Source organism: Mustela nigripes, chromosome 11 (genome assembly GCF_022355385.1).
Source record: "Mustela nigripes isolate SB6536 chromosome 11, MUSNIG.SB6536, whole genome shotgun sequence".
NCBI classification, from domain to species: Eukaryota; Metazoa; Chordata; class Mammalia; order Carnivora; family Mustelidae; genus Mustela; species Mustela nigripes.
Window position 1 is genome coordinate 7,664,307 of NC_081567.1, and position 16,544 is coordinate 7,680,850.

The following is a 16,544-nucleotide window of genomic DNA, read 5'->3' on the forward strand; positions in this document are numbered from 1 at the left end:
CACAACCACGCAGACCGGAAGTAGTTTTGCCCCTATAAAATATGGCGGCAAGCTTGTTCGTCTCCTAGGCAACACCACCTCCTGCGTAGGCACGTAGGGATGACTCTGCGCACGCGCAGTAGGACGCGCCGCCGGAAGTGATGGCACCGGGGGTGGTTTATAGCGCGCCGGCGCAGTATGCCCTTCCGGCAGCTGTGTTGTGGAAATGGTGGAGAAGAAAACTTCGGGTATGTGAGCCCCCGCGGTTGACCCCCTACCTCTTCCTGTCCCAGACCGACCCTGGCCTAGGGTGTTCTGACTCAGTTATTAGTCTCAAATCCCCTCCCCGGCCGTCGGGTCCTGGCGTTCCGGTAGAGCCCTTCAGACCATCCATTCGTGTTTTATTGATGCCGGCTCCATGCCCGCGCTGGGGATGCAGAGAGGAAAAAGGTCCCTGTCATCCAGAAGCTGGCTCTCCGGGAGGGGGACAGACACGCGAGCCTACCGTTGCGTTTCAGAGCGAGACGTGCGACGGCAGAGGGGTGTATAGCTCGGGGGCGCGGGCAGCGGTGGCACGTAACCTCGCTTCTGGGACGGAGGGGACTGGGAAGGCTTGGAGGGAGAAAAAACGCTTGGTCTGAATCTGGAAAGTCGAGTCACGGTTTCGCTCAGTGCAGGGGCGCCGAGGCTCATTCCCAGCAGCGTGAACCGCACGTGCAAAGGCAGGAAAGCGAGAATAAGCAAGTCGCTTAGGAAGCCACGTTCACAGTTCGGGGCTTTCGGAGGAATAGTGAGAGTTTGGAGGGTTGGGGAAAGGAGCATTTGAAAGGCATTCTGTACGGCGCCGGGGAGCTTCAGTTCTCTCCGGAGGGCCGTGGAGAACCGTCAGTGGCTCTTTTAAGGCAGAGGCGTGACCCGGATTTATCTTTTAGAGAGGCAGTTCTGGCTTCGGTGCCGCACTGTACGGAGGAACTTTCTAGAATGGTGGGAATGGTCGTAATCAGCACTGTTTAGCTTGGCAGCCTTTAGCCACATGTGGCTTTTGAGCACGTGAAATGCGCCTGGTGCCACCGAGAAAATGAATTTTAAATTTTATTTAATCTTACTTGATCTGCGTTTGAATTTGGGGCGCTGGGTGGCTCAGTTGGTTGGGCGACTGCCTCTGCCTTTGGCAGGGCCCTGGGATCTAGCCCACATTGGGCTCCCTGCTCAGCGGGGAGCCTGTTTTTCCCTCTGTCACTTCCCCTTCTGTAGCCTCCTGCTCTCTCTGTCAAATAAATAAATAAAATCTTTTTTTAAAAAATCTACATTGAATATGTTTTTGTTTTGTTTTGACAGAGAAAGAGAGCACAAGTAGGCAGAGAGGCAGGCGGGGGGGGGGGGCAGGCTCCCCGCTGAGCAGAGAGCTGGATTCTGGGCTGGATCCCAAGACCCTGAGATCATGACCTGAGCGGAAGGCAGAGGCTTAACCCACTGAGCCACCCAGGCACCCCTCTACATTGAATTTGAATAACCACGTGTGAGTAGTGTCTACCTATATTATATAGAACCTTATTATTATATATTTAGAGGCTGGAAGGCCAGTTAGGGAGTGATGGAGTTTAGTCCCCATAAAAAGATAGGGAGGGCGCCTATCTGGAGGCTCCCCATGGAGCAGGGAGCCCAATGCAGGGCTCCATCCCAAGACCCTGGGATCATGACCTGAGCCGAAGGCAGCCACTTAAGCAACTGAACCACCCAGGCGCCCCCATGTCAGTCCTTTCTTAAAACTCCTTGCTGGATCTCCTTTATTCTCATTGTAAATCTCCAGATCCAAATTCCTTTAGATGTGTAAAGGCAAGACTTTTAATGGTCTGCCTGACTTTATATCCACACAGTCTCCCGGACACTGCAACAGACTTGATGTAGGAGCCCTACTGAGCTTCCTTCAATTTACTGAAGGCACTTTGGTCTCCCATTCAAGCTTTCTCTCATGCTGATAGGAAAGCCTGACACACCCATCCCTCTCCCCGAACCAAGCTAACTTCTGTCCCTCAGTCAGATCTCAACCTAGACATTCCGTCCTCTGAAAAATCTTCTGACTACCTCAAGGCCGAGTTAGGTGTTTCTGGCATGTGCTCCATAGTTCTTTGTACTTCTTGTGTGATCATATACTATGCTCTACTCTTCTTGCTTATTTCATTGTTTGTATGCCCCTCCCCTCAACCCCGACTGTAAGCTCATGTATTCCTATGGCCTAGCACACCCCCGGGGACTTGGGGCGGAGGCAGTGTGCAGGGATCCAGAGCTGGGCAGTTCTGGGTCTGAATTCTGACCTAGCCACATACTAGCTATGTGAGCTTTGGACATACTTCTTAACCTTTGTACTTCAGTAAGCGGTATGATGGTAATGATAACTCTCTCATAAGGCTGATAAAGGGTTAAAGCTCTTGCACAAAGAGCCTAGTGAGCCTGGCTCACAGTGCATGCCCGGTAAGCATTAGCCACTGGGCCATCGCTATTATTATGGTTACAGGCACTCCATAAATACTTGTTGAATGAATAAAGAGATATTTTGTGTGGAATTATCAGGCCCTGATAGAGAGATTTAAAATAACTCCTGGGTTTCTTGTTTAGCATGTCTGTGTAGATGATTCCATTTACGTAAAGAGTATACAGGAGGAGAAGGAGACTTTGGGAAGATTTTGAATTTAGAGCTACAGCGACAGTGGGGCCATCTCTGGCTAGTCTCAAACCTCTCATGTGGCCTACTCTCTCCCCACTAAGGAGAGGGCTGGCCCCATGCCTTTCTCAATCTTTTCACTCTTCCTGGGATTTCAAACCCAAACGTGGGGCTCTCTCACCCAAAAGCGAATGACTCCAAAAGTGGTTCTCTCGATTGTGAACTTTCTCCTGAGCCCCAAGGCTGTTGACTGTTCTGTCAGCTGGAAAAATCACCTGCTGACCTCACCATTTTATTTTATTTGTTTGTTTGTTTATTCTTAACATACAATGTATTATTTGCCCCAGGGGTACAGGTCTGTGAATCATCAGACTTAAACACATTTCACAGCACTCACCGTAGCACATACCCTCCCCAGTGTCCATCACCCAGCCACCCTATCCCTACCCCCTCAACCCCCAGCAACCCTCAGTTTGTTTCCTGAGATTTGTAGTCTCTTATGGTTTGTTTCTCCCAATCCCATCTTGTTTCATTTTTTTCCCTCCCTATCCTCCACGAACCCCGACTCTGCCTCTCAGATTCCTCATATCAGAGAGATCATATGATAATTGTCCTTTTCTGATTGACTTATTTCACTTAGCATAATACCTTCTAGTTCCATCCACATCATTGCAAATGGCCAGATTTCGTTTCTTTTGATCTGCTGCATAGTATTCCCGTGTGTGTGTGTATACACACATACCACATCCTCTTTATGCATTCATCTGTTGATGGACATCTAGGTTCTTTCCATAGTTTGGCTATTGTGGACATTGCTGCTATAAACATTCGGGGGCACATACCCATTTGCATGACTGCATTTGTATCTTTAAGGTAAATACCCGGTAGTGCGATTGCTGGGTCATAGGGTAGCTCTTATTTTAAACTTTTGAGGAACCTCCATGCTGTTTTCCAGAGTGGCTGTACCAGCTTGCATTCCCACCAACAGAGTAGGAGGCTTCCCCTTTCTCCGCATCCTCGCCAACATCTGTCGTTTCCTGACTGGTTCATTTTCGTCATTCTGACTGGTGTAAGGTGGTATCTCACTGTGGTTTTGATTTGTATTTCCCTGATGGTGAGTGATGTTGAGCACTTTTTCATGTGTCTGTTGGCCATTTGGATGTTTTTTTGCTGAAATGTCTGTTCGGGTCTTCTGCACATTTCTTGATTGGATTATTTATTCTAAGGAACTTATCAACTCTACACTACACTTTATCAAACTCTTTTGGACACTAGCCCTTTATCTGATACATCATGTGCAAATATCTTCTCCCATTCTGTCACTTGTCTTTTGGTTTTGTTGACTGTTTCCTTTGCTGTGCAGAAGCTTTTGATCTTGATGAAATCCCAATAATTCATTTGTGCCCTTGCTTCCCTTGTCTTTGGTGATGTTTCTAGGAAGAAGTTGCTGCGGCTGAGGTCGAAGAGGTTGCTGCCTGTGTTCTCCTCAAGGATTTTGATGGATTCCTGTCTCACATTGAGGTCTTTCATCCATTTTGAGTCTGTTTTTGTGTGTGGTCTAAGGAAATGGTCCACTTCCATTCTTTTGCATGTGGCTGTCCGATTTTCCCAACACCATTTGTTGGAAGAGACTGTCTTTTTTCCATTGGACATTCTTTTCCTGCTTTGTCAAAGATTAGTTGACCATAGAGTTGAAGGTCCATTTCTGGGCCCTCTGTTCTGTTCCACTGATCTATGTGTCTGTTTTTGTGCCAGTACCATACTGTCTTAACGATTACAGCTTTGTAATAGAGCTTTAAGTCTGGAATTGTGATGCCGCCAACTTTGCTTTTCTTTTTTCAACATTCCTCTGGCTGTTTGGGGTCTTTTCTGGTTCCATATAAATTTTAGGATTATTTGTTCCATTTCTTTGAAAAAAATTGATAGTATTTTGATGGAGATTGCATTAAATGTGTAGATTGCTTTAGGTAGCACAGACATTTTGACAATATTTGTTCTTCCAATCCATGAGCATGGGATGTTTTTCTATTTCTTTGTGTCTTCCTCAGTTTCTTTCATGAGTACTTTATAGTTTTCTAAGTACAGATTCTTTGCCTCTTTGGTTAGGTTTATTTCTGGGTATCTTACTCTTCCATGAGGTTTATTTCTGGGTATATTACTGGTATTTTGGGTGCGACTGTAAATGGAACCGACTCGGTAATTTCTCTTTCTCTGTCTTGCTGTTGGTGTATAGAAATGCAACTGATTTCTGGTCATTGATTTTATATCCTGCCACTTTAATGAATTTCTGTGTAAGTTTGGGCAGTTTTGGAATGGAGTCTTTTGGGTTTTCCACATAAAGAATCATATCACCTGCAAAGAGAGAGTTTGAATTCTTTGCTCATTCCAATGCCTTTCATTTCTTTTTGTTGTCTAATTGCTGAGGCTAGGACTTCAAGTACTAAATTGAATAGCAGTGGTGATAGTGGACAGCCCTGCTGTGTTCCTGACCTTAGCAGAAAAGCTCTCAGTTTTTCCCCATTGAGAATGATACTCGCTGTGGGTTTTCATAGATGGCTTTGATGATATTGAGGTACATACCCTCTGTCCCTACACTGTGAAGAGTTTTGATCAAGAAAGGATGCTGTACTTTGTCAAATGCTTTTGCAGAATCTATTGAGAGTATCATATGGTTCTAGTTCTTTGTTTTATTAATGTTTTGTATCACACTGATTTGTAGATGTTGAACCAGCCTTGCAGCCCAGGAATAAATCCCACTTGGTTGTGGTGAATAATCCTTTTACTGTACTGTTGGATCCTATTGGTGAATATTTTGGTGAGAGTTTTTGCATCCGTATTCATGAAGGATATTGGCCTGTAATTTTCCCTTTTGATGGGGTCTTTGGTTTTGGGATCAAGGTAATGCTGGCCTCATAAAATGAGTTTGGAAGTTTTCCTTCCGTTCCTGTTTTTTGGAATAATTTCAGGAGAATAGGTATTAATTCTTTAAATGTTTGGTAGAATTCCCTTGGAAAGCCATCTAGAGCTGGGCTCTTGTTGGAGGTTTTTAATAACTGCTTCAATCTTCTTACTGGTTATGGGTCTCTTCAGGTTTTCTATTTCTTCCTGGTTCAGTTTTGGTAGTTTAACCCACTGAGCCACCCAGGCGCCCCACAGTTTTGGTAGTTTATTTGTCTCTAGGAATGCATCCATTTCTTCTAGATTCAGATTTGCTGGTGTATAGTTGCTCATAATATGTTCTTATAATTGTATTTTTTTGGTGTTGGTTGTGATCTCTCCTCTTTCATTCATGATTTTATTAATTTGAGTCCTTTCTTTTTTCTTTTTGATAAGTTTGGCCAGGGGTTTATCATTCTTATTAATGCTTTCAAAGAAACAGTTCCCAGTTTCATTGATTTGTTCTTCTGTCCTTTTTGTTTCAATTTCATTGATTTCTGCTCTGATCTTTATTATTTCTCTTCTCCTGCTGGGTTTAGGCTTTCTTTGCTGTTCTTTCTCCAGCTCCTTTAGGTGTAGGGTTAGGTTGTGTACTTGAGACCTTCCTTGTTTCTTGAGAAAGGCTTGTGTTGCTATATACTTTCCTCTCAGGACTTCCTTTCTGTGTCCCAAAGACTTTTGAACAGTTGTGTTTTCATTTTCATTTGTTTCCATGAGTTTTTAAAATTTTCTTTAATTTCCTGGTTGAGCCATTCATTCTTTAGTAGGATGCTCTTTAGTCTCCATGCATTTGAGTTCTTTCCAAGTTTCATCTTGTGGTTGAGTTCTAGTTTCAGAGCATTGTGGTTTGAAAATATGCAGGGAATGATCCCAGTCTTTTGGTATCGATTGAGACCTGATTTGTGGCCCAGAATGTTCCATGTGCACTAGAGAAGAATGTGTATTCTGTTGTTTTGGAATAAAATGTTCTAAATATATCTGTGATGTCCATCTGATCCAGTGTGTCATTTAAAGCCTTTATTTCCTTGTTGATCTTTTGCTTAGATGATCTGTCCATTTCAGTGAGAGGAGTGTTCAAGTCCCCTACTATTATTGTATTATTGTCAATGTGTTTCTTTGATTTTGTTATTAATTGGCTGCTCCCATGTTAGGGCTGTAGATATTTAAAATTGTTCAAGGGTCTGTCCAACAAGAAGATCTAAGTATGGTATAGTGTCCTTCCTCATCTCTTATTATAGTCTTTGGCTTAAAATCTAATTTATCTGATAGAAGGATTGCCACCTCAGCTTTCTTTTGATGTCCCTTAGTGTAGTAAATTGTTTTCCACACCCTCACTTTAAATCTGGAGGTGTTTTGGGGTTTAAAATGAGTTTCTTGAAGACTGCATATCGATGGGTCTTGTTTTTTTAATCCATTCTGATACTGTGTGGTTTTTGATTGGGGCATTTTTAGCCCATTTACATTCACGCTAAGTATCAAAAGATATGAATTTACTGCCATTGTATTGCCTGTAAGGTGTCTGTTACTGTATATTGTCTCTATTCCTTTCTGGTCTGTTATTTTGAGGCTCTGTCTCTGCTTAGAGGACCCTTTTCAGTATTCCTGTAGGGCTGGTTTGATATTTGCAAATTCTTTTAGTTTTTGTTTGTCCTGGAAGTTTTTCTCTGTCCTGTTTTCAGTGAGAGCCTAGCTGGATATAGTATTCTTGGCTGCATATTTTTCTCATTTAGTGCTCTGAATATATCATGCCAGCCCTTTCTGGCCTAACAGGTAGGTCTCTGTGAATAGGTTTGCTGCCAATCTAATATTTCTACCTTTATATGTTACAGACCTCTTGTCCCAAGCTGCTTTCAGGATTTTCTCTTTGTCACTGAGCCTTGAAAGTTTTACTCTTAGATCACAGGGTGTGGACCTATTTTTATTGATTTTGATGGGGGTTCTCTGTGCCTCCAGGATTTTGATGCTTGTTCCCTTTGCCAAATTAGGGAAATTCTCTGGTGTAATTTGCTCCAGTATACCTTCTGCCGTCCTCTCTCCTTCTTCTTCTGGGATTCCAATTATTCTAACATTGTTTCATCTTATGGTATCATTTATCTCTCGAATTCTCCCGTTGTGGTCCAGTAGCTGTCTCTCTTTTCCTTAGCTTCTTTATTCTCCATCATTTGGTCTTCTGTATCACTAATTCTCTCTTCTGCCTCATTTATCCTAGCAGTAAAAGCCTCCATTTTTTTATTGCACCTCCTTAATATCGTTTTTTATTTCAACTTGGTTAGATTTTAGTTCTTTTATTTCTCCAGAAAGGGATTCTCTGCTATCTTCCATGCTTTTTTGGAGCCCAGTTAGCACCTGTTTTTTGGTATTCCGGACATGAGTATGACATTCTGAACTGTAGTTCTGACATATTACTAAGTTCTGTATTGATTAGGTTCCTAGCCATTGGTACTGCCTCTTGTTCTTTTATTTTTGAGGCGAGTTTTTCCACCTTATCATTTTATCCAGATAAGAATAGATGAATGAGCGAACAAAATACTACCAAAGGTAGCAATGACCCCAGAAAAATATACACTAACCAAATCAGAAGAGACCTGATACTGGCGGGAGAAGAAAGGATGGGGGAAAAAAAAAAGAAAAAAAGCATATAAGACTGGTGAACAGAACAGAGCCACACACTTGATTTTGGGTGTATTTTGGTCTGTCAAAAGAAACTGTCTCCCAAAATTTTAAAGAAAAACATATATATACACAAAAGTAAGGGTAAACATGATGAAGGGATCGAATTTGACTATAAAGATGAAAATTTTTAGGGGCGCCTGGGTGGCTCAGTGGGTTAAAGCCTCTGCTTTTGGCTCAGGTCATGGTCCCAGAGTCCTGGGATCGAGCCCCGTATCGGGCTCTCTGCTTAGCAGGGAGCCTGCTTCCCTCTCTCTCTGCCTGCCTCTCTGCTTACTTGTGATCTCTGTCTGTCAAATAAAATCTTTAAAAAATAATAATAAAGATTAAAATTAAAAAAAAATTTTTTAAAAGGTATCGATAATACAAGAAGTTGGTTGAAAAAAAGAGGAGAAAATAATGTGATTAGGCTGGAGACTAGAACAAAGCCATGCGCTTGATTTAGGGTATATTTTGATCTATTAGAAGAAACTGGGAGTGCCTCGGTGGCTCAGTGGGTTAAGCCTCTGCCTTCGGCTCAGGTCATGATCTCAGGGTCCTGGGTTGGAGCCCCGTGTCGGGCTCTCTGCTCAGCAGGGAGCCTACTTCTCCCTCTCCTTCTCCCTCTCTCTCTGCCTGCCTCTCTGCCTACTTGTGATCTCTGTCAAATAAATAAATAAATCTTAAAAAAAAAAAAAACTGTATCCCATAATTTTAAAAGATGAAAAACCTATATGTATACAAAAAGTAAGGTCAAATACATAGAAGGGATAGACTATGACTATAACAATAGAAATTTTAAAATATTTTTTAAAAAGGTATTGGTAAGATAGAATAGTTAAAAGTGTTAAAATAGTAAAGAGGAAAAATTGTTTAAAAAAGAACAAAATATTTTAAAAATTTAGCTTTGGGGGCACCGGGTGGCTCAGTGGGTTGGGCCTTTGCCTTTGGCTCAGATTGTGGTCTTGGGGTCCTAGGATCAGGCCCTGCATCAAGCTCTCTGCTCAGCAGGGAAGACTGCTTCCCCCACTCTCTCTGCCTGCTGCTCTGCCTACTTGTGATCTCTGTCAAATAAATAAATAAAATCTTTAAAAAAAAAAAAACTTTAAAGAAATTTAGCTTTGGAAGACTAAAAAATCATGGGGCAAAGCCATGAATTATATGGGCTGTATTCCCATAGCTCTGAAGTTTTTCAGTTCTCATCAATAGGTGAGCTTGGGCTTGGATGGATGTTCTTGTAGATCTTCTGGGGGAGGGGCCTGTTGTATTGATTCTCAAATATTTTTGCTGGAGGCAGAATTACGCCGCTCTTGCGGGGGACCAGGCTAAGTGGCCTGGTTTGGAGAGCGAATCTGCTCGGGTTCACTTTTGGGAGCTTTTGTTCCCTGAACACTTTCCGTAGAGCTCTGGGGGATGGGAATGAAGATGGCGGCCTCCCTGTCTCTGGCCCGTAGGTGCTGAGAGCTCGGGGACCCCCTCCTCAGCGCGCCCTCAGAGAACAGCAGCAGTCCCTCCTGTCTCCCTGGTCTCTGGCCGTACTCCAAGCTCACCCGGCCTGTGACCAAACGTTTCTGCCTCTGGCGCACAGCCCTGTTTGGAGTCTGCAAACCCAGCAGATTCCTGCCGTTTGCTCCTCCCGGAGTAGGAACCGGGTGGCTTCCTGGATCTGGCACTTGCAGGGTCTTTGCTCGAAGAGCAGTGGCCCGACTGTGCCTCGGATCCTGGTCTCAGGTAACCCTGAGCTGAGAGCCGCCCCCCACCCCAGCTTGGTCTCTGCATCCAGCTCCCCTGCTCCGATTACCTGGGGACTCTGCTGCACTCAGACACCCCCGATCCTTCTGTGACCCCCACGGGACCTGAGCCCACACTGTCCCCGCGAGGGCTCCACCCCCGCTTAGCCTCTGGAGCGATGTCCCTCCATGGAGCAGACTTCTAAAAAGTTCGGATTTTGTGCTCTGCTGCTCCACCCACTTGTCGGGAGCTGGCCCCTCCCCCCGCGGTCTGTCTTCTAGATGTTGCTTCAGATTCACTTCTCTGCGTGTCCTACTTTCTGGAAAGTGGTCGCTTTTCTGTTCCTAGAATTGCTGCCCTTCTCCTTGATCTCCTGTTGGGTTTGCAGGTGTTCGGGATGGTTTGGTAACTGTCTAGCCGAACGCCTCGGACCTGTGATAATTAGGTCTCGCTCCCACTCCAACGCCATCTTGCTCGTCCCCCTGGAAGCTTCCTTCTGACTTCACCATTTTAAACCTCCCTCTCGTTATCATTCCAGCTGTTCACTGGGCTCTGTTAATTCTATACAAAATATCTTTCTTCATTAAACGTATGTCCATCGAGGGCCTGTAGCCATAAGGAAGAGCTGAAGTCATGTCAAGAAAGCAGATGAGGGGTACTTTCCACCCAAGGGGTCACAGGGGGCCATACAAGGAGGATTGTAGAAATACACACTGGATTTGGCCCTAGGAGATCACTGGGGTCTTGAACGTGCGTGGTTGCCTCTGAATGGGAGTCAGTTCACAGGGGGTTGAGGATTGGGTGGGATGTGCAGAAATGGAACATCCCGTGGACCGTTGTGTCAAAGATAAGTCACTGTGATGCCGGGTTGACCTGGGAGAGTTTGGCAGGTTTTTCTAGTGAAGGGAAAGTTCTGTGGGGGACGAGGGGTTGAAGACGCAGGAGGGAGGGAAGGACTGGAGTCCGAGGTGGTGGTCAGGTTTAACAGTGGGCCCCGGAAGGGGTGCGCATACACTTCTGTTTGAGGGTGGGCTGAAAGACGAGTGTCTGCCCATGTGGCCGGCCTGTGTCCTTTGTGGCAGGAAATGGGGCTGCTGAGCGTGAAGGCGGGGTGCATTAAGGTCCCGGTGGAGGTGGGAAGCCCAGAGTGCATGGTTGTGTGCTTTCTGCCAGCAGTGAGCGGTCTCCAGGAGGCGTTTCACGGGTTGGGTCTGGGGGTTGGGAGGAAATGCTGGGGCCACCCCAACTTCTCTCTTCCTGTGTCCCCATGATTCTGGCTCTGCCCCATCCAGTTCGCTCCCAGGACCCTGGACAGCGGCGGGTCCTAGACCGGGCTGCCCGGCAGCGCCGCATCAACAGGCAGCTCGAGGCCTTGGAGAATGACAACTTCCAGGACGACCCCCACGCAGGACTCCCCCAGCTTGGCAAGAGGCTGCCTCAGTTCGATGATGATGCAGATACCGGTAAGGCGGGTGGGGGAGGAGGGAGGAGTCAGCCTGGCTCAGGACCGTAGAAGGACCTGGGCTGTGGGGCAGGCAGATGACGGGAGCTCCTCTGGCTCCGCTGGGACTGGCTCCTGCCACAGCTTCCTCTAGCGGGTGGAGAAGACAGAACGTATGGGAACTGAACTCCCAGAGCCCCTCCAGCTCTGACAGTAACTACAGTTGACCTTGAGCGACACCGGTTTGAACTGAGCAGTTCTGCTCCCTCATGGGTTTTTTACAGTCCGGTCCTGTAAATGTTCTTTCTCTACCTTGCGATTTTTCTACATATTTTGTTTTCTCTACCTTCGTTGCAAGAATATGGTATATAACACATAGAACATATAAAATTTGTGTTAACTGCCTGTTTCCGTTATCAGTAAGGCTTCTGGTCTACAGAAGGCTATTTGGGGGGTTGGGGAGTTGAAAGGTCCCCACAGATTTCTCACTACGTGGAGGAGGTCGGCGCCCCTGAGCCCCTCGTCAGTCAAGGGGTAAACTGTAACTGCCCTTCCTCTGTAGGAAAGAAAAAGAAGAAAACCCGAGGGGATCATTTTAAACTTCGCTTCCGAAAGAACTTTCAGGCCTTGCTGGAGGAGCAGGTGAGGGGGCGCTGGCCCAGCGGCTGGGAGGACCCCACAGGGAAGGAACGAGCCCGCCGAGGTCCTGGTCCTGGTGGGTGTTTTCCGCGTGGGTGGGCGAGGAGCTGTGGACCCTTCCCCTTGTCTCAGCAGAACCTGAGTGTGGCCGAGGGCCCTAACTACCTGACGGCCTGTGCGGGACCCCCGTCCCGGCCCCAGCGCCCATTCTGTGCGGTCTGCGGCTTCCCCTCCCCCTACACGTGTGTCAGCTGCGGCGCCCGCTACTGTACCGTGCGCTGTCTGGGCACCCACCAGGAGACCAGGTGAGCTCGGCACGCCCCGCCCCAGGCCCACGGCTTCTCCCTCGGACCCCCTCCTCTCCTCACCCTGGGCTTCCTCTGCAGGTGCCTGAAGTGGACCGTGTGAGCCTGGGCGTCCCCGGAGGAGAAGGCCTTCGCGCATCACCCCAACCTCAGAGAGGGCTCGGCCAAAGGGGGAGCTGCTCTTCTGGACCTCGCGAGCAGCCGCTCACTCGCCCAGCAGAGCCGTGTCCTTCCCGCCGGAGCAGAGCGGTCTTCCCGCGGACTGTGTGCAGGGCTGCGGGCTGGGCCGTCAGCGTGCTGCTGTGCGGAATAAAAGGTTTCTTGCGACGAGGAGCCTCCTGTTCGGTCCCAGGGTGTTCTGGGGGTGAGGGTCACAGGTCTGTTGTCCTACTCACAGCTCTGTGGCTTTGCCTTCTATCTGTCAATCACCGCTCCCACATCTGCCTCTCTGACCCTGGAAGATTCCCTCCCATTCTCCTGCCACGCCCCGCCTCCGCGTCTCTGGGCTGCTGCTTGGTTTTGTTTTGGGGGGATTTCTGGAGGCCCTTGCTTTTGCTTTTTGTTCCTCTCGTTTTTCTGAGGATCATTTGAGTGTCGCCAGGACCGGGTGACAGGGAAGTAGAGTGAGCGCTGGGGACAGGGTGCAGAATGATACTGCGGAAGGAGCCAGCCCTGCTTCATCCTCTGGTCCTTAACCCAATGGAGAGATCGGCCCTTGACCTTGGTGCGGCCGGTCTGAGGAGCATTTGTCTTGAGGAGGCGGTTGTTAACCGGGAGCTGCAGTGTGTGAAGTTATCAGTATCCGAGAAAACGCGGAAATTCCTGGGAAGCATGAGAAGCATGGGGGAATTCGTCATATAGAGGCCTCTGTTCTTGGTGGCCCTGGATGCTGTAATTTTTTTTTAAGATTTTATTTATTTATTTGAGAGAGAGAAAGAGGGCTAGCGCACAAGCAGGGGCAGAGGGAGAAGAAGACTCCTCACTGAGTGTGGAACCTGATGTGGGGCTCGATTCCAAGACCCGGGTGACGATGATCTAGCAGAAGTCAGACGCTTAACCCACTGAGCCACCCGGGGGCCCCCAGATGCCATAATTTTTAATGCGGTATTAAAGCTTCTTATACCCATGCCGCCTCTAAGTGGATTGCAAGCTGTGAGCTCATAAGCTCCTTGGAGTTGCTGTCTTAAGGCCCTGTACCCCGTTAGGACACAGCATAGCAGATGCTTAGGATGTAAATGTTGTATTTGGTGAACAGATGACCTCGAGATATTAACGGGAGCCAGCAAATCCTGGGTTAGGCACCTTCGTAGGCTCTTCTCTCCCCTTTTGGGTCTTGACAACAGCTGGCCCAAATGCTCGCCGTGTCTTCCTTGCCTTTTCTCTGGAGACATGAGTTTGGGTCCGTGGTGTTGGGGACAGCTCCGAGTCTGATGGTGAGGACATGGTTTGGGGACAGTTCTGGCTGGTGGTTTTAAAAGACGACTGGACATTCTCTGACTGTCCTTTCATCAAGACGTAGAGTCTTTGCTCCCTTCCCCAGGGATCAGGGCAGGATTACGACTTTCAGCCAGGGTGGCAGAAGTGAGACCATGCGACGTAGAAGGATAAGGTAGTAAAAGGCAGAGAAGTTTCTGCTTTGTCAACTAGGACGCTTGTCGTTTTGGATCCCTACGTCACCATGTGAGAAATCCAGCCATCCTGAAGCCGCCGTGCTGTGAGGAACCCCGACTGCATGGGGAGGCCACACGCAGGTGCCCCCGTGCCGGGCGCGGCCGAGTCCGGCCTTCACACCAGCCCAGCCGAGGCTTCCTTCGTGAGAGTGAAGACGCCTCCAGATGGTTCTGGCCATCAGGCATCAAATCACCCTCAGCTGTTTGAGGCTTCCTGGCCATGTGCTCGACATCACAGAGCAGACACAGACGTCTCTACAACGGCCCAGACGCCTCGCCTGCGGAATCCGTGTGTATGACCCGGTGGGCTATGCCGCTGAGGCTCGGGGGTGGGGGTGGGTGTTCCGTGGCGGTGGTAACCGGGACACCAGGAGTCATTTGCTGGCTTCTGACTTCCGGCCTGAGTTTACTGTCTGTCCCATGCAGGGAAACTTCCCTAGATCCTAACCTTTCAGTCTTCCTCTCCATCAGGGAAGAAAATGGAGGGGAAAAAAGAGGAAAGAAGGGAGAAAGGGGAGGGGGGAATGAAAGACTCTGTCTTGGCTGAGAAACGCCTCGTCACCTCGGTGTGATCACCTGCATCGGACTTGCTTTCAGAACACGGTCTCCTCGGCTTAGTTCCTAAATTCACTGGCATTGTTCCATATTTCGCTATTACGAAAAGAATCACATAGATTCTGCCTGGTGTAATTCTGCCTGGTGTAAGATTTGTCTCCTCAGTGACACACTTAGCCTTCCCAGGGGACTGATAGGACAGAGCCAGACCCAAGGGCTCCGCATAGCTCTGATGCCAGGGGGCTCCAGGAGGACGTTCTGTATCTAGGAAGGGTCTCTGGACCCCCACTTAAACCCACACTCCCCCAAGGAAAGGCCTGGAACAATTCTCGCCAGCTTCCTACAGGCTGGGGAGATCAGTCTCTACTTTGGGAGACACCCCGGTCTCCGGGAAATCAGGGTGCCCAAAGCTTGTAGAGGGTCGTCCCCGTGTCCAGTGCCCCGTGTCCAGTGCTCCCTCCTGGGCGCACAAAGGGTGGGAGACGTTAATGCTAGAGCCCGGGGGCTCACTCCTACAGGCCTCTGTGAGAGCTGAATTCAGTTGACATGAATTGGTTGGGAAAGGCCAAAATTCCAGGAAGCAGGCCAGCTGTGTCTTCAGTCTTGGACAAATCCTGGTCCTACTGTTTCCCAACTGTGTGGCTCAGCCAAGTCACAGGTCCCCTTCTCTTAACAGCCTGGTAGTGGGAGGATTAAACAGGACGGCCTGCCCAGCCCAGGGCCTGGCATCTGGAGACTTCTGTCAGTGATAGACGTGCACATGATCACCAAGTCCTCCAGCAGTTTACTGTCCAGCCCGTTCCACAGACCGGCCATTCCTCGCCGTGGCCCTCACACCTTGCCCACCACGCGGCAACCAGCCGTCTACACTTTGCTCCGCTCCTAGCTCGAGGGCGGGAAGCCATGTCTTGGCACCACACTACTTGTAGCAAAAAAGGAAAGAAGTATTGTTTAAAAGGGTCAGTCTGTCGGTAGCTCCTAATAGCCACGTGACAATGCAGGAGGGACAGACGATACCAAAACTTCACCCAGTGCCCGTGTTCAGGGCACGTACTTAGATGCGCAAGTGCGGGAGCTGGCTCACGTGAGCCTTCCTGAGAGCGGGAAGCGCTGAGAAGAGGCAGGCTGGGCTCTGGAAAGGAGGTAGAAGCTGTGGGGCGGGGGACGGGGGGGAAGATTGGGTTGGAAATGTCCCCGGGGGGGGGCGGGGGGGGCCTTATCTTTTGTCCCCTTGGCGGGGGGGGGGGGGGGCACGCAGGATACCGGCCTCCCCGAGGCGCCTCAGAGTTGTAAGAACCTTCGTGAGGTGTAGGTTCTCATTTTTGAGAGAAACCCACTCCCGGTTTGCTAATAAAGCCAACCCTGTGGGTCCGTCCTTGGCACGGCAGACGGGTACATCATGACGCCGGCACCCACGCGCTCGTGCAGTCCCTTACACACGGACTCTCGACTTGGCCATGTAACTGGCTCCACCAGCAGGACATCCACAAATTTTCTGGAAGCAGAGAATTGGGAGGCAAGAGGGTATACAGACTTCTGCAAACTTCTTGACCAGGAACCCCCTTAACAGCTGAAAAGGCACCTGTGCTTCTGCGTAGACCCGTAGGAAACCGCAAGGCCAGTGAGCCATCCAGTTCGCTAGGAGAGCGCCGCTGTACCGAGGAGTAGGGACCCCACACAGAAAGGTGGGCTAGGGCCTGGCAGTGTGTGGGGCCTTAATGGTCTTGGGCTTTATCCCCCCCACCCCAGGCGCTAGGGAGCTGCTAAGGCAGCACAATGCTTGGCGCTCCACGGAGGAAGGGGGGGAAGGGGGAGAGAATTAGCCAGATGAGAAACTCCACCAGGGGAATCCTAGGATGAGGGTCTGACCCAGCAAAGGCAGCAAAGGGAGCCAGTAAGTGGATGTGAGAACCACAGAGGAGGGGGAATCCATGGGATCTGGGGGAGGTGGCAGAGGGGAAGTGAAGGGAGAGCCC

At 48.7% G+C, this 16,544-nt stretch overlaps 1 protein-coding gene across 1 annotated transcript; it reads left to right on the forward strand.

Annotated features, from left to right (window-relative positions):
* Positions 1–122: 122 nt before the first annotated feature.
* ZNHIT1 (zinc finger HIT-type containing 1) lies at positions 123–12,670 on the forward strand. Its single transcript, XM_059414605.1, has 5 exons — positions 123–227; positions 11,251–11,421; positions 11,962–12,041; positions 12,174–12,343; positions 12,425–12,670. The coding sequence occupies exons 1-5, from the start codon at positions 206–208 to the stop codon at positions 12,444–12,446; spliced, it is 465 nt and encodes a 154-aa protein (XP_059270588.1). The 5' UTR covers positions 123–205; the 3' UTR covers positions 12,447–12,670.
* Positions 12,671–16,544: the final 3,874 nt, after the last annotated feature.